Source organism: Sphaerodactylus townsendi, linkage group LG05 (assembly GCF_021028975.2).
Source record: "Sphaerodactylus townsendi isolate TG3544 linkage group LG05, MPM_Stown_v2.3, whole genome shotgun sequence".
Taxonomy (NCBI): domain Eukaryota; kingdom Metazoa; phylum Chordata; class Lepidosauria; order Squamata; family Sphaerodactylidae; genus Sphaerodactylus; species Sphaerodactylus townsendi.
This window is the reverse complement of record NC_059429.1, coordinates 132,310,477-132,334,968: the sequence shown is the minus strand read 5'-3', so window position 1 is coordinate 132,334,968 and position 24,492 is coordinate 132,310,477. Positions and strand designations below refer to the sequence as shown.

Sequence of the window (24,492 nt, the reverse complement as noted above, 5' to 3'; positions counted from 1 at the left end):
GAGTACTGACCCGGGGAAAGAACAATACTTTCGACAAATATGTCTTCTTCAGCCGCTTGAGGCACAATCATTCTATCATAATAATAACGGTAGAAAAGATGAACAAAGAAATAATCCCACCACATCGACACAATAATTATAATACGCTGATACATATATATAGAGAGACTGAGTATACTTACAGATGTTAAATATACAAATATATTTGTACACTGAGGAACCAGAATACTCTGGCTCACACATACAAAAGATTTATCTAGCTGCAAGGCCAGACATCACCTAATGCAGTGGTGGTGAACCTTTGGCACTCCAGATGTTATTGACTACAATTCCCATCAGCCCCTGCCAATTGGCCATGCTGGCAGGGGCTGATGGGAATTGTAGTCCATAACATCTGGAGTGCCAAAGGTTCGCCACTACGGACCTAATGCATACAAGCTTGTCAGAAAGACAGTCACTGAAAAGTCAGTTACAGGTTTGAAAATAAGCTTAGAAGGTTCGTATCTGTGACAGGGTGTGAGGCCAATGCAGCATGGTGCTGAGTGAAATTTAAAGAGACAGGATGTAATTTGAAAGGGAACATTTCACAAATAACATCTCGAATCTAAATTTTGATTCAAGCCCCAATCGGTATGAAAAGTTTGGAGTCTGAATATCCATTTGGCCTCTTCTCTAAGGAGGATCTGTTGTACATTTGTAAAAGGATGTTTGGATTGATGCTTATATAAAACCAAGAATCGTAGATCTCTACCGTGTTTCCCCGGAAATAAGACAGTGTCTTATATTAATTTTTGCTCCCAAAGATGCGCTATGTCTTATTTTCAGGGGATGTCTTATTTTTTCTGTGTTCTGTTCGTCGGGCGTGCTTCCAAACAAAAACTTTGCTACGTCTTACTTTCGGGGAATGCCTTATATTTCGCACTTCAGCAAAACCTCTACTACGTCTTATTTTCAGGGGATGTCTTATATTCGGGGAAACGGGGTATCTGTATGATTTTTTTGTAAATAATGTTGAAGAATTGGTTCCTCAATTTTTTTCAGTCTGATATTTGAAGAGTGCTCCAAAATTCTTTGTTTAACGGGTCTAAGCGTGCAACCTACATAAAGGGCTGGACAGGTACAAGAAATCAGATAGACACACTCCTTGGTGTTACAATTAGTGTAGTGATTGAAAGTATATCTAAACTTAATAAATGGGTGAATAAACTCTTTGGGAGGGATGGCTAAATCACACGCCCTGCATTTGCCACATGCGAAATGACCTCTCATAACAGGAGCCTGTCTCTCAAAAGGCTCAATGTCGGTTCTAACTAAACTTTGCTTCAGATTTTTTGGTTCTCCTAAAACCAACCCTAGGAGGTAGGCCACATCCTGGGAGAGATTTGACAATATGCCAATGTTGGTGAATAATCCCACGGATAGCCTGAGAGTTTGGTGTATAATCTAGAGCATAAACTAGTCCAGTGATGGCAAACCTTTTAGAGACTGAGTGCCCAAATTGCAACCCAAAACCAACTTATTAATCGCAAAGTGCCAACACGGCAATTTAACCTGAACACTGAGGTTTTAGTTTAGAAAAAATGGTTGGCTCCAAGGTGTGCGTTACTCAGGAGTAAGCTTGGTGAAGCAACCATACATGAGTGAATTACGACTCTAGGAGGGTTTACTCAGAAGCAAGCCCCATTGCCAGCAATCGAGCTTACTCCCAGGTAAAGGATCATGCCCAGGCCAGCCTAGATGTGTGTGTGTGTGTGTGGGGGGGTGATTTTCCACCTTCTCCACATGACGAACTCTGTGCATGCGTGCCCACAGAAATGGCTCTGAGTGCCACCTCTGGCACCCGTGCCAGAGGTTCGCCACCACTGAACTAGTCTCTTTTCTCTCGGGGGGAGAGGTTTTTCTTGTAAAAACTCCTGTCTGGAAATAGAATTTACTTTTTTCAGAGCAGATTCTAATATATAATTTGGAAAGCCTCTACCTCTAAAATCTTGTGGAAGTCTCTCAGCCAATCTCAGTTCTCTCAGAACTCTCTCAGCCCCTCCTACCTCACAAGGTGTCTGTGGTGGGGAGAGGAAGGGGAAAAGGAGTTTTGTAAGCCGCTTTGAGCCTCCTTACAGTTGAGAAAAGAGGGGTATAAATCCAAACTCCTCTTCTTCTCAATTATTTATTCTATCTATTAAAATAATGTTTCCCTGCATTCCCCTGGGGTTCCAAGCGGCTTCCGACTGTCAATTAAAACCTGCGGTCATTGAATAAAGTCCCAGTGATGGTCCCTAGAAGATGGATTAGGGTGCCTCTAGTGGCTACCGTCTGAACTGCAGCCTCACCCGCTGCCCTCACAAAGGGCCGGTGACTTCATTGATTATTACGCCTCCCTGGCTGCAGATCTGGGGGTTAAATGTCGTGGCAGGGCCCACAGCTGAATCTGGGTCACTTCAGCATGGCCAAAGAACCAGCAAGTTCCACAGGCGACGTAGTGCGCCTCTGAAGTAAAGGGTATTCCAGGAAGGGGCGATCGCTCCTGCTCTGAGTGGCTCACGAACCTCTCCGGCTGGTCACTTTCTTTGCACCCATTTCTCTCTGTCTCTCTTATTTAAAAAATTGACTGGTTCCTCTCATGGAAGATATCTGCCGTCTCTCTCCATGTGCGTCCTGTGTTTCCCAAAGGCTCTTGCCCAGGTCTTCAAAATCTATTTCACAGCCAGTTATAATTTCAAATCCAGCAGCTGGCCCATCGAATTCCAGTGGGACGAGCCCGGCACGGCCCACGGCTGCATCGGAGGCCAAAGGCGCCACATCCTCGTCAACGCAGCGTCGCGACTGGGCCTGCCGGCGTCAGCGTTTGCGGTCGGGCCGGATGGAGACCGGGAATCCTGCCGGAACTTCTTCAGGCGCGTCAAGCAGCTGCCGGGCCAACTGGCCAGCTACGTGGTGGCCCATTCGTTAGGCCGCTGGCTTCTCTACCCTGGCTCCATGTTCCTCCTGAACCAAGCCCTGTTGCCAGTTTTGGCAAAGGGCCAAGCCCGCCTTCTGGGGGAATATAACGGGAAACGCGCCAAGCTGGTGGCTCGGGACGGGAATAAGATCGACACCATGTTTGTGGACAGGAGAGCGGTGACCGCGGGCGTGGCGGGACGTCGAGGGAAGCAGCTGGTGATTTGTTGCGAGGGGAACGTCAGCTTCTACGAATGGGGCTGCCTCTCCACCCCCTTGCAGACCGGATATTCTGTGCTGGGGTGGAACCATCCTGGTTTTGCGGGGAGCACAGGCCAGCCATATCCGCAGAACGACGCCAACGCGGTAGACGTGGTGATCCAGTACACGACTCGTTGCCTGGGCTTCAGGCTAGAAGATATTGTCATGTACGGATGGTCCTTGGGAGGCTACTCAGCCACCTGGGCTGCTATGACCTACCCGTCGATCGGTTCCTTGGTCTTGGACGCCACTTTCGACGACCTGCTCCCCTTAGCTCTGAACGTGATGCCCAAGAGCTGGAAGAAGCTGGTGGTGCGGACGGTGAAGGACCACTTCAATCTCAACGTGGGCGAACAGCTATGCAAGTACATGGGGCCGGTCTTGCTGATCCGGAGGACCCAGGATGAAGTCATCACCACTTGCCCAGATCTCGACGACCGGATTGCGAACCTCCGCCACAACAGGGCCAACAAACTCCTGGTCCAGTTGCTGGAGCATCGCTACCCGTACATCATGTCCCGAGAAGGGGCGTCTGCAGTCCACCAGTGGCTCAGAGCGGGCAAACCCCGCCAAGAAGAGGCGGTCTGCCGCCATTACAGGATCGACGAGGAATGGTGCCTCAAGGAGCTACAGATGTACAAGTCGAGCCAAGGTCTTGAAACCGATTTCCCCTGGCGGGTCGGGGAGTTCATGGCCTCCAGAGACAAGAAGCAGATGGCTGTCTTTTTAGCTAAGAAGTACATGAAGAACATAGAGGCCACCCACTGGTCTCTCCTTAAACCCGATGATTTCCAGATGCCCTGGAAGTTATAGCTGAGCAGAGGTAAGGTGTGAATAGAAGAGAGACGCACCAAAAGAGCGAGAAAGAATTCTGAACCAATGAGGCCTCATTGTGTTTATTTATTTATTTATTTATTTACTAGTGTGGCCCGGCCACGCGTTGCTGTGGCTTATTGTGGTGAAATGGGAAAGGAACCGTAGCAGCAAATCAATTGCAGAGAATAGATTCATTCATTCATTCATTCATTCATTCATTCATTCATTCATTCATTCATTCATTCATTCATTCATTCATTCATTTATTGTTTGGTTTTGTATACCGCCCTATCCCTGAAGGGCTCTGGGTGGTGTACAACAAAATTAAATCATAATACAATTAAACCACAAATCAAAACTAAACAATTAAATTTCAATACAAATAATTACTGAATCCCTTTTAAAAACAGCGATCGGTACAAAATTTAAAATCAAAATCAAGCCTTTTAGGGGAGGCAGAGAAAACAGGTTGTTACTGCTAAATTATAGATGGTGGTGACTGTTCTTACTAGCCACGCTGCAGGGCATGGATTTGAGGCTCCGTCTTTTATTTCACCTCCTTTAGACCTCCTCTAACAATCATGTTGCGAGGTAGAGCTATCAGGAACCTGTTTTTCATTTTTTCCCCCCAGTGGCCTTCAAGATCTGGGTAACGATTAGGAAACACGCTGCCTTTGAGCTTGGCAAATTTTGAAGCCATTGAGTAAGAAGAGAAGAAGAAGAGTTTGGATTTATATCCCCCCTTTCTTTCCTGCAGGAGACTCAAAGGGGCTGACAATCTCCTTGCCCTTCCCCCCTCACAACAAACACCCTGTGAGGTAGGTGGGGCTGAGAGAGCTCCGAGAAGCTGTGACTAGCCCAAGGTCACCCAGCTGGCGTGTGTGGGAGTGTACAGGCTAATCTGAATTCCCCAGATAAGCCTCCACAGCCCAGGCGGCAGAGCTGGGAATCAAACCCGGTTCCTCCAGATTAGATACACGAGCTCTTAACCTTCTACGCCACTGCTGCTCCTCATTTTAAAAAAAACAAATGTTCCCATTGCAATGTGATTTTCCTTTCCTTTTTAAAATAATTTTATTTTTAACCCCCACGAAGAAATACAGAAAAAAAATCAGAGTTAAGCACTGAAAACAAGTAGACTTTAACAATCGCATCGGCTTTCACGACTGAAAAGAGTAATGATAACCAACAGATGATTTTATGTAATCTGATATAATCCATATCAAAATTAAGCATGGAATGGATCTGCATTTGTCAACTTATTACCAAGAATACACTAACATTAACTGTCAAACTGGATAAGAACAACTTTTAATTGTTAATTGTATTAGGCAGCTTAACTGATATTAACTGCAATCTTCCTGAATATATTAAATTAGATTAATAGACAAGTAAAAGTGGTTATATCTCCATTAAAAAGCCTATTACAGCAGACTAATAAATCTTTGCTGTAGTCTAAAATGTGGTATATACTTGGCTTACAATTATCCGTTAATACAAATATGTAAAGAAATATTAAATATTGTTAAGAATATAAATAGTAACATCCTAATTAAGTAGATTCATGAGTATCTCTTTCCATTATGCAATACTTAAAACTCCCATTTGTCTTTAAATTCATGTTCTGGTCTTCTATGTCCTAGATCACCGATGGTGAACCTTTTCAAGGCCGAGTGCCCAACTGCAACCCAAAACCCACTTGGTTCTGGTGGGTTTTCCGGGCTGTGTGGCCGTGGTCTGGTGGATTTTCTTCCTAACGTTTCGCCTGCATCTGTGGCTGGCATCTTCAGAGGTGTATCACAGAGAAAAGCCTTCGACAATACACAAAACCCACTTATTTAACGCAAAGTGCCAACACGGCAATTTAACCTGAATACTGAGGTTTTAGTTTAGAAAAAACGGTTGACTCCGAGGCGCGTGTTACTCAGGAGTAAGCTTGGTGGTAGTCGGTGGCTTTGCTTTGAAGCAACCGTGTAACTCTTCCAAAGGGTGAATCATGACCCTAGGAGGGCTTACTCAGAAGCAAGCTCCATTGCCAGCAACTGAGCTTACTCCCAGGTAAAGGAGTAAGTTCCTCCCATGTTAGTTCTTCCCATGAAAATCAGTAGGGTTTAACAGCGCTTAACAGGGTTACCTACACTGCTTCCCCAAAACTAGGTCTTAGGTTTAATGCTAATAATTGAGCCCAGCGGCCCAGGCCAGTCTAGATGTGTGTGTGTGGGGGGGCATTCTGGTTGCAAGTGCCCACGGAGAGGGCTCTGAGTGACACCTCTGGCACCCGTGCCCAGAGGTGGGATCCAGCAGGTTCTCACAGGTTCCCGACAGTAGGTTACTAATTATTTGTGTGTGCCGAGAGGGGGTTACTAATTGGTGATTTTGCCACGTGATTTTTGCCTTAGTTACGCCCCTCCTCTCAGCAGTAGCGCGCAGAACTTGAAGCAGTCTAGCAGGAGGTGCACCGGCGTGCGTGGCAGCCTGCGCCTGCGTGCATTCGTTTCCCGCCCAAGGACCAGCGCAGTGGCTGCATCCTTGCCACAGCCCTGCCCAGGAATGCCCCGCCCCAGAATGCCTGGCCACGCCCCTGTCGTGCCCCGCCCAGCCTCATTGGCCCTACGCCACAGTTTGAATCCCACCACCATGGGAACCTGTTACTAAAATTTTTGGATCCCACCACTGGGGCTAACCCTACTTAGTTTCTGATATCTGAACAAAACAGTTAATGCTTTGACACTGGTTTCTAGGTCTGGACTCTCTATGAACGTGTAAATTATGAGATTAGGCAGCTGGCCTTCACATTTGTGGTTCCAAAATTCTGGAATCCTTTCCCCAGGGAAATTCACCTCTCCCCTTCTGCTACCATCTTCCACAAGCGGGTGCAGACTTTTATGGTTTGTTTAGCATTCTCGCAGTGATCTGTCCTTCCGGCCCATTTTTCACTGTTGTGTTGAATGTTTTCATTTGTTTTTTTAGCTCTGGTTTTCAATCTTTTAATGTGCGGTTTCCTTTAATGGTTAGTTTTAATTGTTTTTAAGATGCCAATTTTTAAAAGTATGTTTTAACTTGCTAACTACCTTCGTGGTCATTAGGAGGGGGGAAAGGCAGGGTCTATATTTTGTAAAATCAATCCACCCAAAGCATTCTCAACAGATGGCCTGTTCCGTATCTGCTTGAAGATTCCCCCTCCCCAAGCCGCAGTTAATTGGAACCTCTGGGACAAATCAACTTAAATACCAAACTAAATAAATCAATGACTCCAGTGCTGTGGAAGGAAATGAAAGCGGAAGAGAGGACTGTGGGAAGTTTGTAATGTGGCAGGCAGATGTCTCTGAAAGCAAAAAACTGTACATCAGTAAGAAGAAGCTCCCATCTACCCTTTTCATGGAGGCGAACTTTATTTTTGGTCAGTTGTGGGAGTCAACCCCCACCACGCAAAATATTATTTTTCTGGTGAGTCAGCATTTGCAATTGATTCCTCCAACAGCGTTCCAGAGTCTCTGCCAGAACATTAAACCTCTGTGTGTGTGTGTGTGTGTGTGTGTGTGTGTGTGTGTGTGTGTTTAAAGAACATTTGTACCAGGGGATTTGGACAAGATATGCCTGACAAGATATGCCTGCCATCTAGCGTCCAGAAGACGTATACCAAACAGAAGGAAGGAAAGGGAGAGATTCTTGCGTCCACTTTTATGTACGAGCTAAATTTTTAAACACAGATGTCAGCTCTTCTGACAGGGAAATATTCATGGACCCCCTATTCGTAACGTGCTTGTTTTTGCAATTCAAACAGTTTAACACGTTTGTTCCTTGTGCTAGACAGGAGGAGGGTGGGATACAAATATAAATAATAAATAAATACATCACCCCAAACATATCCAATGTTCCAGGCATATCAGGCAAATTTTATATGTTCCTTCTTCTATCATAGTCTTTCAGTGAAATCACATATTCCCAGTGAGGAGAATGGCAGGGTACAAACGAATTGATTAAATAGTTAAATTCATTCATTCATTCATTCATTCATTCATTCATTCATTCTTAGTTTTACTATACCGCTCACCCCCGAAGGGCTCTGGGTAGTGTACAACCAAAGATAAAACATATAAAACCTCAATAAATAACAAATTTAAACAAACCAGTCAATGAAATTACAAAGCATATAGATGGCGAACCACAGAACTTCAGCTGTATTCTCCTGAGGGAAGATCAGGATTGGTGTCAAAACCTTTGTTCACCCCTTTACAAATAAAGGATGGCATTTAAAATACCTAAGTATTTACAATACTCACTCTTGTGTGTACGTAATAATATGTCCTTGCCCTCTCATATATGTAGGTGATACCACCAAATCTGTTAGACGACGTTTTTTGGAACATGCCTCTATGGTGAGTAATTCTAGACTAGATGATCCATTATAGAACATTGCAGTCAACTTGGACATTCTGTTAGGGATCTTTCTCATTTTGTTATGTCAGTCTTAAACCACAAGAGGTTTGCATATGAAGATGTTAAAAAAAAATCTCCTTTGCAAATGGAACTTAAATGGATCCATTTGTTAGGCAGATGTTAGGCAGGTGTCAGAACCCCCAGTCAAATGACAAACTCGTGTTGTAGAACAGCAGTTTATTGAAATGATGTGTTACGGCCTTAACAGGGGTAAGGGTTTTATTAAAGGGATTCTCCACCAGCTGCTAAAATGTGTAACAGCACACATAGAGTTTTTAAAAATAGATCAATGGGGAATGAACGCTCACTTTGGCAGCGAGAGGGGCCGAGAGGGGATCTTTCAGACTGTATCTACGGGGAAGGAATTCTAGCAATGGATATTCCACAGAGAAGCAAGAGTCCAAATTGAGTTTAAACATTTTATATGAATTTGTTCAAAAATACACACGCACAGCAAGACACAAGAGCACATACATTCAAGTTTCTGAGATATAAAAACGTTTTAAAGATAGATTGGATAATAGAGAAGGGAATGGGGATTGTTCTGGGGTGATACTTTACCTAACGATTCTTAGAAGGGTAGAAGTAGAAGGCAGGAATTCCATGCCAGCACAGGAACCCAATGAAGGATGAATTCATGTCTCAACAGAGACAAGAACATGTGGCAAATGAGCAAAATGTTGCAGGTAAACTGAACTTTTATAAGGTGGGTCGTTCCTTGATGGGAAAGGAACCAATCACACAAAGTTTCACATCTGTGCTGGTTTTGGGGGTGCTGAGGTCATTAGTCAGCTGGTCTACTGCTAAACCCGGGACAATGGGAGTCAATTGGTCCTAGATTAAGTCAGGAAGCACAGAATGGCTTTATGCAAAGTAACTCTGATTTTGGGCTGAGACATTAGACACGAGAAGGTGGAGTGCTTTTAGGAAAATTCATAACAATGGGAAGAGGGAGATGCAGAGAAGCAACCATCTGTTTGATGAACCTTTGGTTTCCAGAAGAGATGTCGAGGGAAATGACAGTATCTGATCCATAATTCTTTGTTAACAGTATCTTTGCAAGGTGAGGTAATCAAGCATTCTAGTTACTCAAATGAGACCTCTAGGTTATGCTGGAGTAACTCATTATCTTAGCTTTTGTTAAAGTAGTTTTGACCTTTTGACATGCTGCTACCTACAACCCATAGGAGTGCTTTTGGCAACTAGCTTTTGCCAATATGATTTTAAAGCAGAAATATATATAAATAATATTCTGGGGGTCCTTTGGGTCGTTACAGATGGGTCTGCGGTTGGCAAAGCCAAGAATGAAGGACTCAGTATTCACACAGCAATTATAGGCACCCGGGCTACCCCCCCCCCCCCACCCGCAAGCCTGGGAAAGAGCGCCCCACATAGAACGCTTGTAGATAACGATGAAGAGATGCAGTCCGTGACCTTGAGGCCACCTGCGACCGGCAGACATTCCACAGTAGCTAGAAAAGGCAGTTAGAAACAGCGTTAACCCTTACCACCCTCTCCCCAATGAAAAGTAAAGCGGCACAAGCACTCCTAAATATAGGCCTCCTGACAGCAGGTGTCAGGCAGATATTATAACATAAAGGACAGCTCAGCAGCGGCTCACCTGTGTACTAGTTCAGGAGTGCCTCTAGCTCAAAGAAACTGAATGAACTTACTGGGAAAGAAGAGATGAACTTGAGAGTCTGCTTAACCACAGATTGACATTTGAGCCAGTGTTCCACACATCTTGAATAGATTGACTGGAAGAGAAAGCTTGAGTGGTCTTCAACAGCTAAAACTATCCACACAAGCCTTGTGAGGTCGGTACAAAACAGCAATTGGACACTATATGTAGGACTAAGTAAACTTGTGGGTAACAGAACATAAGAACATAAGAACATAAGAACAAGCCAGCTGGATCAGACCAAAGTCCATCTAGTCCAGCTCTCTGCTACTCGCAGTGGCCCACCAGGTGCCTTTGGGAGCTCACATGTAGGATGTGAACGCAATGGCCTTCTGCGGCTGTTGCTCCCGATCACCTGGTCTGTTAAGGCATTTGCAATCTCAGATCAAGGAGGATCAAGATTGGTAGCCATAAAATCAACTTCCTACTCCATCAATCTTCGTCCAAGCCCCTTTTAAAGCTATGTATCCAGGTTAGTTGGCCATCACACCACCTCCTCTGCGACAGCATAATTTTAAACACCAATCACACGTTGCGTGAAGAAGTGTTTCCTTTTATTAGTCCTAATTCTTCCCCCCAGCATTTTCAATGAATGTCCCCTGGTTCTAGTATTGTGAGAAAGAGAGAAAAATGTCTCTCTGTCAACATTTTCTACCCCATGCATAATTTTGTAGACTTCAATCATATCCCCCCTCAGCCGCCTCCTCTCCAAACTAAAGAGTCCCAAACGCTGCAGCCTCTCCTCATAGGGAAGGTGCTCCAGTCCCTCAATCATCCTTGTTGCCCTTCTCTGCACTTTTTCTATCTCCTCAATATCCTTTTTGAGATGCGGCGACCAGAACTGGACACAGTACTCCAAGTGCGGTCGCACCACTGCTTTATATAAGGGCATGACAATCTTTGCAGTTTTATTCTCAAAACAGAGTTCCTCGTCGGCAAATGTAAATATTATATAAAATTCCACACCCCCAATTTGCATTGGAACAGTTCCAACATGAGGGCAGGTAGGGTTGCCAACTCTGAGTCAGGATATTTCTGGAGACTTGGGGACGGAGCTGGGTATAATGCCACCCTCCAAACTGTTACCTGGGCAACTTTTATAGTTCTGGTGGGTTTTCCGGGCTGAGTGGCCATCGTCTGGTGGATCTTGTTCCTAACGTTGCGCCTGCATTTGTGGCCGGCATCTTCAGAGGTGTATCACAAAGAGAAGTCTGTTACACACTGTGTCAGGTGAGAAGGGAATGTTTAATGAGGTATATATTGTCCATGTCCCAGGGTGGGGAACCAATCAGTAAGTGTTTGAGTGGAACATGTTATGCAAAGATGTGGTTGATAGTATTGTATTGCGGATGGGGCTTATCAGTCCAGGGAGTGATTCACATTTTCATGCCCTGCAGCAGCAGCAGTATTGGTGAATGCAAATCCTGTGTTTGGGTGGAGTCCATTGCTAGGAACAAGATCCACCAGACCACGGCCACACAGCCTGGAAAACCCACCAGAACCAGTTGAATCCGGCCGTGAAAGCCTTCGACAACTTTAATAGTGATTTCAGTGATTTCAGCTTGGCAGCGAATAAAGAGGCTCGGCAGGCAAGATTATTTAAAAAAATGTCTTTACTGTAACACTAAAGAATCCCTGTTACAGCACTTTGCTACAGCAATCGCAACTCGGGGCTACACTGGCAAATGGGCACAATGCACACTGAGCACTAGGCAAAGTGCCGAGGCCAAGCCTGTCAGAAAGCACCCTGAACACAGAAAAACACCAAGTTCTTATAGTACATTTTTGGAGGTTACATCATGGATTTGTTACCGCCAGGAAAATCTATATATATAAAAATCTATCAGTGCGTTTTTCTGCTGACAGGTAATCTCCCAAACTACTGGACCGATTGCTTTGAAATTTTCACACAACGTTGCATTTGTGTGATGCTCACAGGGTGCTTTCATTTTCTTGCTTGAGACTAGAAAGGCCACCAATAGAGCTGCCAGATATAGACTGGGAAACTCCTGGAGGTATGGCGGTAATCTGGAAAGCAGAGGAAAACTCCACTGGGATTTAATGCCGAAGAGTCCACCCTCCTAAGCAGCCACTTTCTCCAGGGGAAGTGGCAACCTATTCTATGGCAGAATGGGGATTTGAATCTAGATCCCTAGTCCAGCATCCCCTTTCCTCGTGGGGCGTTCAAAGACCCCAAGGAAAAAAACACTGAGCCAGGCCCTGGTTCATAATGCTCCCATCAGCAAAGCAGCTAGTGTGGTGTAGTGGTTAAGAACAGGTGGATTCTAATCTGGGGAACCGGGTTTGATTCCCCACTTCTCCACTTGAGTGGCAGAGGCTTATCTGGTGAACCAGATTTGTGTTTCTGCACTCCTACATTCCTGCTGGGTGAACTTGGGCTAGTCACAGTTCTCTCGGGACTCTCTCTTAGCCCCACCTACCTCACAAGGTGTCTGTTGTGGGGGGAGGAAGGGAAAGGAGCTCGTAAGCCACCTTGAGTTCTTCTTCTTCCCTTAAGGGGGCGGAGGGTTCAAAAGGTGCCGCTTCCCGCCCTGTGCCACTCAAGACCGCAAGTTCCAGCGCGTCTATCGGGATCCGGAAGTGTCACATTGCGGGTGAAACGTCCCTAGCCCTTTGGTACCTCTCTGTAGCGCCGGGCGATGACGTCACAACACCGCCCTGAGGGGAAACCGGAAGTGCTGCGTGTGTAGGGAAGGGAGGGGCGCGCTGCTCAGAGGGCGCGCCGGAGGGCGGCGTCTGACGTCACGGCGTCCGCGTCGCAGCTGCTCCCGTCGCCGTCTGTAGCCGCGCAACTATCCCGGGGCCTGAGCGAGATGGAGAGCGCCAGCCAGGGTGAGGTGCCTCGCAGGCCTTGGGCCTGTGGAGAAAAGAAGCCTTAGCGGGCCGACGCCCTCCGGAGGCGCTCAACCCGTGTCCCCGCTAGGTCACGTCTGAATGCGGTCAACCCGAGTCTGAGGAGTCACGTCTGGAAGGGGGGGGGGGAGAGGCGCGAGTGATTGGGTTTTCCCCTGGCGCAAAAGAGGTAGATTCCCCTTTCCTTAAAAAGTCTGGGAAACGAGTGCGTGGCGTCGCGTTTTCTTCCCTGAGAGGCTGCTTTTCTGCGTGCAGGGAGTGGGGGGTATTTTGTCCGTGTGTGTGTGTGGGGGGGAAGCATCCTGCAGGTAAGGGATTAACATTGCAGAGTCTCTTTCTTTTAGGAAAGCAATGGAAACGAGTGCGTGGCGTCGCCTCTTCGTCCCCGAGAGGCTGCTTTTCTGCATGCAAGGAGTGGTGGTGTTGTGTGCGCGTGTTGGGGAGGAGGCATCATGCAAGGAAGGAGCTGATATAGCTCCCCTGCTCCCATTACGGGTGAGGCCTGGCTAGAATTGGGGCACTCGCCCCAGTTGCTTTTGCCATATGGGTGGAGGCCAGAGACGATGACTACAGACGGGAGGCGTCATGCAGAAACAGGAGGGCACAGGCTAGGTGGGGTAAACTCTCTGCCAGGGCCTTTGGAGTGCCCAGAAAATGTGGGCCTGTCACAGAGCACTATTAGTCGCCCTTATGCACAAGACACGTATGGAAATTCTCGGCTTTTTTTTAACTTGCTCTCACATCCTGCACGTGAGCTCCCGAAGGCACCTGGTGGGCCACTGCGAATAGCAGAGAGCTGGACTAGATGGACTCTGGTCTGATCCAGCTGGCTTGTTCTTATGTTCTTAACTGTATTTTTCAAGTTGCTAGTTGTGATGTTCTGTTTTTGTTTATTTATATGCCATTAAAGGTATTTGACTTTGAAAGTTGCTAGTTCTTTTTATTGTACATATAGCAAAAGCACACATTTTTTTTTATTTCTAAATAACTTAAATGTTGATCTAAACTTAATTTTTGTCATTCAAAGTCATTAAAAATTGGATCTTTAAATATCATTTTCTCAAAATATCCATTTTACACATACGTGTCTTCGGCATAAGGCTGATTATACTTGCACCTAGCACCTACATAAGTACCTAACCAAATGACAACGGTATTGACTTTGGAAGGTATTTTAGCTCCTACACAGATACTAAACCATATGTCAATGGTATTGGCTGTGGAAGGTATTTTTAAGCATTTGGCCATGTTAAGCATCCAGTTTTATTTCTCTATAATGCTTTCTATCTGCACTGCTTCACAGCACGCTGCAGAACCAAAATAATTTCTACCTGATACTTACCTGTACACAGTTCATGACTGCACAGATTTTGAGATCTTGTCACATTTGTTCCAGCCTCTTTATGGGGCACTGTTTGGGAACCACTGTTTTTAGGAAGTTTTTTATTTGTTGAGGGGGTGACGCGCCAGCAGAGTCAAGTTAGGCATTTTCTGAATTTTCAACACACCGAGCCCAAAAGGTTCACCATCGCTGGTTTACGGCTCGTGGGGAAGGGATCTGGAAGGGGTTTGGCTTGGGAGGAAGAGCTGCTCCAACAAAGCTTTAGTGAGCTCAGCCTGAGAAGGGTGGGATTATGGAGCTGCAGATTCCAGAGCTAAATATCTGGGAGGGTGGGAAGTAACTCTGTGGTTGTGATGAGGTTCTCCGCGATTGAACAAATGCATAGCTGTCGGGGAAGAGGAGAGTCTTTGCTGGAATTCGTTCATGCTCAGTCTTTTTTCATGAATGGAATTGCTTGCCCGGACAACCCAGCAATCTTAATCTGGCTTTACTGCAGTCAGAGCATTGATGTTTCTAGCTGCTCTAAATGTTTTCTTTGGCTCTCTGGAGCTTTCGGGAGGCTTTGTTGTTTATCCGCAAACGCTTTGTAAGTCTTCAGTTTCTGTGATACCAGCCCACACAGACAGCTACATTTTAAAGCAATTATTAGTTTCCCGGGGCAGCCACGTTGGTCTGCAGTAAAGCAGCTAGAGTGGACTCCGGAAGCACCTTAGGTACAAACAAGATTTGTAGGGGGTAAGCTTTTGAGAGTCAAAACTTGGTATCTGTGTACAGTTTTGGGCACTGCAATGCAAGAAGGATATTGACATCCAGAAGGATATTGTAAAAGGTCTGGAATCCGTGCCCTACGAGGAGAGACTTAGGGAGCTGCGGATGTTTGGTTTGGTGAAGAGAAGGCTAAGGGGGGGGACATGATAGCCATGTTTAGATATTGAAGGGATGTCATGATGGTGAGGGAGCAAGCTTGTTTTCTGCTGCTCCAGAGACTAGGACCAGGGGTAATGGGTTCAAGGGAAGGAAAAGAGATTCCACCTAAATATCAGGAAAAACTTCCTGACAGTAAGGGCTGTTTGACAGTGGAATGCACTACCTCGGAGGGTGGTGCAGTCTCTTTCTTCGGAGGTTTTTAAAGAGAGGCTGGATGGACATATGTCAGGAGTGCTTTGATTGTGTGTTCCTGCATTATGATTGAAGTCTATAAAATTATGCATGGGGTAGAAAATGTTGACAGAGAAATTTTTCTCTCTCACAATACTAGAACCAGGGGGCATTCATTGAAAATGCTGGGGGGAAGAATTAGGACTAATAAAAGGAAACACTTCTTCACACAACGTGTGATTGGTGTTTGGAATATGCTGCCACAGGAGGTGGTGATGGCCACTAACCTGGATAGCTTTAAAAGGGGCTTGGACAGATTGATGGAGGAGAAGTCGATTTATGGCTACCAATCTTGATCCTCTTTGATCTGAGATTGCAAATGCCTTAACAGTCCAGGTGCTCAGGAGCAACAGCCGCAGAAGGCCATTGCTTTCACATCCTGCATGTGAGCTCCCAATGGCACCTGGTGGGCCACTGCGAGTAGCAGAGAGCTGGACTAGATGGACTCTGGTCTAATCCAGCTGGCTTGTTCTTATGTTCTTATGCATTGCAGGGGGTTGGACTGGATGGCCCTTTGGGTTCTCTTCCAACTCTATGATTGTAAGCTTATATCCCAAAAATCTTGTTTGTCTCTAAAGTGCTATTAGAGTCTAGTGTTGTTATCTTTTAAAAAAAATCTGAGGTCTCCCTTCTCTTGACAGAGGTACGAATCCTATCAAGGGCTTTTCCCCCTGTGTTGTTTGTTTGGGTCATGGCTGTTCACGGTTCCCTCTGAATGTAAGCCTGCTTGTCTGGTTTATAGGCTTTTCTGTGCTTCTTGGTGCAAAACCAGGCATAACATCTGTGGCACCTTGTTAAAGACTAACAAAATTTATTTCAGGCTGAGCTTCCATCAATTAGAGTTCACTTCTTCAGATGTTTATGGAGCAGCGATAATTTTGGAGATGTGTGTAAGAAAAGCACGGAAGGGGAGGCGGAGGAATTGGAGCAGAAAAACTGGACAGGAGTTTTTCTTGTGAATCTTTCAGATGCAATTCCCTCTGCAAGGAACTGGGACAGATTTGGTTGGAGGATGATAAGCGGGCTTGTTCCTGCTCACGGGGTGCAGATAAACAGTCCAGCAAAGCTGAGTAAACACAATTAATCCAGGAAGTAGCATGAGGAAAAACTAGCTTTAGTAAAAGATTAGGATGCGATACATCTTAAGAGTCAATTGAAGCCTTTAGAAAGGGGTCGTGTGGAGCTATTAGAAATTGTGAACAAGGAAATACAAGTCTCTATTTAGGGCAAGGAGAGAGAGTATTCCTAATTCGTAGCAAGCCTTTATTAGCATAGACAACAGTACAACATAATTAAAAAACGGATTTAAAAAGCACATACAATACAGGAAATAAATGTTAGGTCGAAGGAAATCTACTATCGTTTAGTAATTTCTAGGAGAAAGTCTGCCACTATCATACAGAGAGAAGGATCAGGATTGTCCAACAAGTAGTGTAATCTAATTAAATCGGGGTAAATGTAAAGGAGTAAGATTCACATACTTGGATCTGATTTCCTGGAATCTGAGACAGTGAAGTAATTGGTGGGCCAGAGATTCAACTGAGCCATCGTTGCATGGGCACAATCTTTTAACCTTTTCTTGCTTATTAAATCTGCCGTGTAACAAGGCAGAAGGCATAACATTAAACCTGGAGAGCATTATGGCTCTCCTTTGAGCAGGGTCTATTAAGCAATACAGGTAGTGTGCCAAGTGGCCCCGTTCAAATGGGAGAGAAAAATACAGGAGGGAGCACGTTTTCTTGGCTGCGGTGATTAGGGTAGAGAACTCTATCCAATAGTTGACCTTTTAATTTTCTATAAACTTCTGAATAGGACTAAGGGCAAAGTGAATCCACTGACAGTCCAATAGAGGCCATTTTTTCTTCAATTATGGAAAACCAGGGGTTGGAACGGGTGTCAGAGAGCAGACGGTGGACCAGGGGTATTCCTAATTCAGCACTTTTGTGTTGCGTTCCTTCCCCTTTTTAACAGTGACAGCAGTGACTGTATAACAGGATCTGCTACAGTATGTCCAGCAAGATTGAAACGTTCCCCGCAGGCTTCTAAATGTTGCATTTTCTCATGCAACCTTGTGTTCATTGGTCCTCTCACGTAAGGACTGGCCCATTTGTCCGGCACGGAAGGGCATTTTTAGCACACAGTGGCATTTACTAAATTGACATGAGTTAAATAATGTATGAGCAGTTGAATTCATCTCATTAGATTCCATTACAGCAGAGGTGTCAAACTCGTGGCCCTCCAGATGTTATGGACTACAGTTCCCATCATCCCCTGCCAGCATCATGCTGGCAGGGGATGGTGGGAACTGTAGTCTATAACATCTGGAGGGCCGCAAGTTTCACACCTGTGCATTACAGCATTGCCTAAATGTGTCTGTGGACCCAGTTGGCATCTAGGTTTGTTGCAGCGGGTTCCTAGGTTTGTGCCTCTGTTGGGTGGTTTGTCGTTGTCGCTGAGAAGGTGGTTTACGTGTGGGGTGACAAAGTACAGTGACTGTGAGTGGGGAAAGGTCTGTCCCCCACCTGTTGTGCAGATATTCTTATCTGCACAAGACTGTAAGTTGATGATGCGTTGGACTGTTTGAAACTGTGAGCTGTAAGCAACAGCCAGTGACCACCTGTTGTTATGGGTCTGTCTTGGAGCAGTCTGACTGGCTGGGTTGATCTGCTTGTGCACTTTAGTGGGGCAGCACTGTAACGCTAAGAATCCCCATGATTGGGGTGTTGGGTGGTTTCCAGGCTGCATGGCTGTGTCCTAGTAGCATTTTCTCCTGACATTTCGCCTCTGCCAGTCACAGATGCAGGCGAAACGTCAGGAGAAAATGCTGCCAGAACACGGCCACGCAGCCCGGAAACCACCCAACACCCCAGTGATTCCGGCCGTGAAAGCCTTCGACAATACATCCCCACGATTATTTTGTTATCAAAATGTCCAATGCGATTTCCTTCCCATAAGCATCTGAAGAAATGAGCTCTGCCTCATGAAAGCTCACACTGGATTAAATGCAGTTAATCTTTACTAAGCTTCCACAGGGCTTCTGTTTTTCGTTGACTACGGTTGACAAACAGAGCTATCCTCCTGGAGTTGTTGCAGAAGGACCTGGGCCAGTCTTTTGCAGTGGTAAACAAAGAGAAAGTACAGGAAATTCATTCTCATGAAATGCCCACAGGTTATATTCCTTGGAGAGTGTCTTTCCTTGAGAATCCCAGAAAGAACTCTGGCTTCTCCTGTACTCTGAAAGGACAACTTTCGCTCCGTGTGCTGGTTATCTACTTTGCTTCTGCCTCAGTGAGGTCAAGTTCTTTTGGCTTTGTTCTGTGGTTTGCCACATAACCTATTCCGCTGTTTTTCAAGGAAGCCACAAAACCGTGAACTCCCTTCTCCGTGCATGGTTGAACCCCTTGGGTGGGTTGCTTCTGCCGCCTAAAAACGAGTGTGAAACCTATCAGCTCTGCTGGAGGGTAGATTTAAGAATATTATTTATTTATTTATTTATTTTTAAAACTTTTATACTGCCTCATCCCCGGAGGGCTCCGGGCGGTGTACAACACAAGAGGAAACAATGTAAGCAACTAAAACATTTAAAAGCAGCGACAACTGTAAAAACATTTCTAATAAATATAATAAATCACAATAAGATAAATGGCGTTCAGCAGTCTACTATTAAAATTCCCTCCCCTCCCCTAAAGGGGGGGAGAAATGGCGTCCAATGTTCTAATTCTAAAAATTCCCTCCCCCTCCAAAAGGGAGGAATGGCGAGTCTGAGATGACAGTTGGCCCAGGTGTCAGGGCCAAAGAAGGGGGGGCACCATCAACGGCCGGTTCCTCCAAAGGCCCGGCGGAACAGCTCCGTCTTACAGGCCCTGCGGAACTCACCGAGGTCCCGCAGGGCCCGGACAGCTGGAGGAAGAGCGTTCCACCAGGCCGGGGCCAGAGCCATAAAGACTCTGGCCCATGTGGAGGCCAGCCGTATCGCCGAGGGGCCAGGGACCGTTCTATGGAACGTTCTAAAAGAGTTTGTTCATGTGATATGACTACGGTTGAAACACTTGACCATTCTCTGTTTCTATGCCCTAAATACAATAAGATACGCATGAAATACACAAATTCCATTTTCTTGCAATGTTCTCAGTGGCACGAGTGTTATAAGATACCCAATCTCCTGAACAGCTCTGATGTGCTCTTTTGTGAAACTGTTGCAAATTTTATACTGGAAATGAGTAATTTTAACTGCATTTCTTAACCTTGTTCTGTTTTAAATTTTTGTCCTGTTTTGTATGCCAATAAAGGCTTGTGGTGTTGTTGTGAGTGTGAAGCCAAAGGTTTTGTGAAGCTTTATCTTTTGAGAGGGCCAGGGTTGGCTGTCGTTCCTTTTCGACTGTACTTTTGTTGGCAAACCTGGGTTTGCTGCTCCGCAGGGTGTGAGATGGCTTGGGTCAAAGAGACTGTCAGTTTGATGAGCACCTCATTTCCAAACCTGTCATCCGGGGGTGGGGTGGGTGGAGCACTTAATGTCTGGCTCCCAGCGAAACCCTTTTCTTAACTTTGCTTAGTAGGACACTGCTTTTCCATCTGTGGCTTCTGATATGCAAGTTCTCTGCTTCTGCCGAAGTCCTTGGGTAGAACTTGGTTGGAGTTTCGATTTCCCTTTCCTTCCGCGTAAAGAACATCTATGAAACTAACACGCTTGGCTGTTTAGCTGCTTATCCTTTTCTTCCCCCGTTCTCCTTCTTGTCCGTGACAGATATCAACCTTAACTCTCCCAACAAAGGTCTCCTGTCAGATACGATGACGGACGTCCCTGTGGATAACACTGGTGCTTCGGCCGCTCCTCCGAGGTCTCCTTCCTACAACGGCCTCACTGAAGCCGAAGAAGAGGAATTAAGAGCAGAGTTGGTCAAGGTAAAGGACGTGCTCTTTGTGCTTTTCATGGGTGGTACAAGGGTCTTTGTAACTCTGCTTGGTGTACCTCTAAAGAGTTCTGGACAGCATGATGGTTACAAACCTAGGTTGTCTTAAGTTAGAAGAAGAAGAGTTTGGATTTATACCCCACCTTTCTCTCCTGTAAGGAGACTCAAGGTGGCTTACAAACTCCTCTCCCCACAACAGACACCTTGTGAGGCAGGTGGGGCTGAGAGAGTCCAGAGAGAAGTGTAACTAGCCCAAGGTCACCCAGCAGGAATGTAGGAGTGCGGCAACAAATGATCTGGTTCACCAGATAAGCCTCTGCCACTCAGGTGGAGGTGTGGGGAATCAAATCCGGTTCTCCAGATTAGAATCCACCTGCTCTTAACCACTGCACTGCGCTGGCTCTCAATGAAGTAAAGTGGATCACACAGTTGGAAGGGAGCGTACAGGTCATCTGATCTAACCCTCGGCTCAATGCTAGTTATTTAAAAATTTAGACCGTTACAAACACAAAGAGTACATTAAAATAATCCCTCCAGCATGTGTACGCATAAAATACAATAAAGGTCTGAACATCATGCATTTCATCTACAGTTTGGCTTTGAAATCATGGGCCGCTACACATTTCCTCCTTGTAGTGGTAGCTGGAAAAATAAAAGTAATACATTTAACAGTGGCTGCGGAGAATCAGCCAAGAGCATCTCTGACAAGCTGCTTGAAGGTCACCTCCCTCTCTGGAAGCAGCGGAAGGAGTAACAGCAGAAAAGAGTAGCAGAAAGGAATAGCAGCGGAAGGAGTAGCAGCAGAAAAGAGATTCCACCTAAACATTAGGAAGAACTTCCTGACTGTCAGGGCTGTTCGACAGTGGAATTCACTGCTTCGGAGAGTGGTGGAGTCTCCTTCTTTGGAGGTTTTTAAACAGAGGCTGGATCAGCATATGTCGGGAGTGCTTTGATTGTGTGTTCCTGCATGGCAGGGGGTTGGACTTGATGGCCCTTGGGGTCTCTTCCAACTCTATGATTCTATGAACTCTTTCTGTGAATTTTCCCCCCTGATATCCTGCCGGTGCCTTTCCACCTGTAATTTCCACCCATTATTGCAAGTCCTGCCCTCTGCTGCCAACAGGAATGGCTCCCTGCCCTCCTGTAAGTGACAGCCCTTCAGATACTTCAAGAGAGCCATCATGTCCTCCCTCAACCTCCTCTTCTCCAGACTGAATATTCCCCAGTCCCTTGGCCTTTCCTGGTAGGGCTTAGTGTCCAGACCCCCGATCATCCTCGTCTCTCCCCCCTGCACCTGCTCCATTCTGTCTACATCCTTTATGAAGTGAGGTCTCAGTACTACAGGTGAGGCCCGACCTGTGCAGTGGGCCTGTGATATCTTGCTCCTCTTTGATCTGAGATTGCAAATGCCTTAACAGACCAGGTGCTCGGGAGCAACAGCCGCAGAAGGCCATTGCTTTCACATCCTGCACGTGAGCTCTCAAAGGCACCTGGTGGGCCACTGCGAGTAGCAGAGAGCTGGACTAGATGGACTCTGGTCTGATCCAGCAGGCTTGTTCTTATGTTCTTGCAATTTGGAGGTTATGCCCCTATTGAGACACCCCAAGACTGCATTAGCCTTCATTGCCGCTGCACCATACTGACGGCTCATATTCTTCTTACAGTCCGCCTTTACCCACTTTGAGTTCAGTCAGTCGGCCAAGTACAAATCCATCCAACAGTAGCCTTGTCTAGCCCACAATCTGGCATCACTTCCAGACTTGGGAACTCCACGACCCAAGAATAATAGATCATCTGTTGTTATTTTTTGCCTACTCTTGCTTTGGTCTGTAAGCATTTAAAGAAGTTGTAATTGGTGCATTTAAATACCTTGTGCTCTTATGTTGTATGTATAGCGATAATATTAAAAGTTGATTTTTTTTCCCTGGGATACTAGACCGCTGCTGCTTCTCTTTCAAGTGTCTCCCATCTCTTACCTTTCTGTTGGACAGCCCCAGTAGTGATGCAAACAATGCAGTCACCAAATTTTTGGATTTGTATATAAAACAGCGCTTTAGGAGCAAATCCTGAACATCAGCCTTCTCTACCTTTACATTTATTTTAGTTTCCCTCTACTTGGTTAAGTGGATCTGTGTATATAATGTTGTTATGCCAGTAAAGGTTCTTTGTTGTTTTTGTTATCCCATCTCAGCTCCTGGGGCCCCTCTAATCCCAAATGCTTCTCTTGCAGGTGGAAGAAGAAATTGGCACCCTCCGCCAGGTCCTGGCTGCTAAAGAGAGACACTGCGGAGAGCTGAAGAGAAAGCTGGGCTTGACCCCCTTGGACGGGTTGAAGCAAAACCTCTCGAAGAGCTGGCAAGACGTCCAAGGCTCTAACGCGTAGGTGTTTGCCACAATGCAGCGTCACCTTACCTGTGTAAAGAACGGTGTCCTAGCCAGTTTTGTTCTGAGAAAGAGAAACGGGAACAGTAAACTTTATGGTCGTTTCTCTCCTCCCGAGAGTGAGCAGATATCTTGTGTCCAGAAAATATCCTATCTAGGCAACATGATCCTGAAAGTTCCCTTTCTCTTGGCTTAGAAACTACTGCTCGTGGCAGATAGACCTGATTAAGGCCAAAGCGTGCTTTTGTTATTGGGATAGACCTGCTTGCGTGCAAAGAGCCGTTCCGCTAGATTGCAGCCATTGGTACTGACCGTCTGGGAGGCTGAATCCGAACTGAGACGTGCTTTTAAAAAATCTATCTGGACTCCTCTGCTTTCTGTCTCAACAGATACAGCTGGGAATTAGCTTTGCAGTCTGTATTCCGTTCCATTGATCCCAGCTGACAGCTTGATTTATTTTCTGTTTATAATATAATGGGGCTTTTTGCCCAGAGGCGGGTTTGTAAGTTTAGAACTACAAATGTGCTTTGTCAAATGGGGAAAAGCTGAGGGTGATCTATAGTTAAGGACAATAGTCTTTTTGATAGTGCCGTACCTCTGCACAGAACTTCCCAAACACTGAGCCGAATTGAGCCGCCTGGGAGAACTCCCCCTGCTGGGCAACACCTTATCTGCGTGGCACCTTACAGTGGCTGCACAGCCGCACGCTTGCGTGGGTTACAAGGAACATTGTTGAAAGTTGATTAATTCAGGGCTGTTTTCCTGTCTCCAACAGGGATGTGACCCAGATCTACCCCCTTGCTGTGGGTTGCTGTCACTTAATCGGTTACCTCCTGGAAACTGGATTTTCTTTTTTTCTCTTGAAACCCATCCCCCCCTTTTTTGAGAGTATAATTGATCCCCAGGTTTTTGTTCCTAGTTATGTGAAAACCTCTGAGAAACGTAGAGAGTGGAATAAGAAACTGGGCCAGTCGGACCTGCGAGTTCCCCTCCCGGCTTCTGAGCGTTCTCTATCTCTCTGTCTCTCTCTCTCTCTGTCTCTCTCCGATCCTGCTCTATCCTCCATCTTGTTCCGTCTCCTTCGTTCGCTTGGGGGAGGCTGAGAAAAGAGACCTCCTTGTTTATCAAAGATAACGTGAACCTTTGGGCCGTGTTCAAGGTTCAGCACATCCCGCTGGCTTCCTTGACTTTTTCCTGTGTTGCAGAAATTCCGATCAGTTACCAGACCTCTGGGGAACAAAACGAAATACCTTTCTGATTCATTTTATCTTGCGGCCTGTATATATGGGGCAATTTAGTGCCTTCACAGAGGTGTCCAACTCTGGCGCTTTGGATGTTCATGGACTACAGTTCCCATCAGCCCCTGCTGGCTTGGCCAACTGGCTGATGGGAGTTGTAGTCCATAAACATCTGAAGCGCCAGAGTTGGACACCTCTGGCCTAGCACAAACTAGGAGACCAGTCCCTTCTTCAGAGGGCTTACTATTAGGGATGCTGGCATCCAGGAGAGACCATGGGATCTCCCAGAATTACAGCTTATCTCCAGACTTCAGAGGTCAGGAGAAAATGGATTCTTAGGAGCGTGGACTCCGTGGCATCTCGTCCTCCTGAGATCCCTACCCAGACTCTACTCCCTGAGTCTCCAGGGCTTTCCCAAGCCGGAGTTGGCAACCCTGCGGGTGGGGTAACTGCTTT

At 46.0% G+C, this 24,492-nt stretch overlaps 2 protein-coding genes across 10 annotated transcripts in view; both read left to right on the top strand.

Moving 5' to 3' along the window:
• The first annotated feature begins 2,643 nt into the window (after nt 1-2,643).
• On the top strand, nt 2,644-4,008 carry LOC125433554 (protein ABHD16B-like). The gene has a single exon (XM_048498168.1). The coding sequence runs from the start codon at nt 2,644-2,646 to the stop codon at nt 4,006-4,008; it is 1,365 nt and encodes a 454-aa protein (XP_048354125.1).
• An 8,816-nt stretch (nt 4,009-12,824) lies between these two features.
• The window catches only part of TPD52L2 (TPD52 like 2), a 52,063-nt gene continuing 40,395 nt past the window's right edge, over nt 12,825-24,492 (top strand). For 4 of the 9 annotated variants that reach the window (XM_048498172.1, XM_048498170.1, XM_048498169.1 and 1 more), the window contains exons 1-3: nt 12,825-12,985; nt 20,251-20,408; nt 22,647-22,795. In XM_048498172.1, the coding sequence (XP_048354129.1) occupies nt 12,967-12,985; nt 20,251-20,408; nt 22,647-22,795 (326 nt within the window). In that variant the 5' untranslated portion in view covers nt 12,825-12,966. The other 5 variants (XM_048498176.1, XM_048498175.1, XM_048498171.1 and 2 more) reach the window with 4 other exon arrangements.

Coding starts and splice junctions, on each gene's coding strand:
- LOC125433554 (XM_048498168.1), top strand. CDS start 2,644: ATGTGCGTCCTGTGTTTCCCAAAGGCTCTTGCCCAGGTCTTCAAAATC.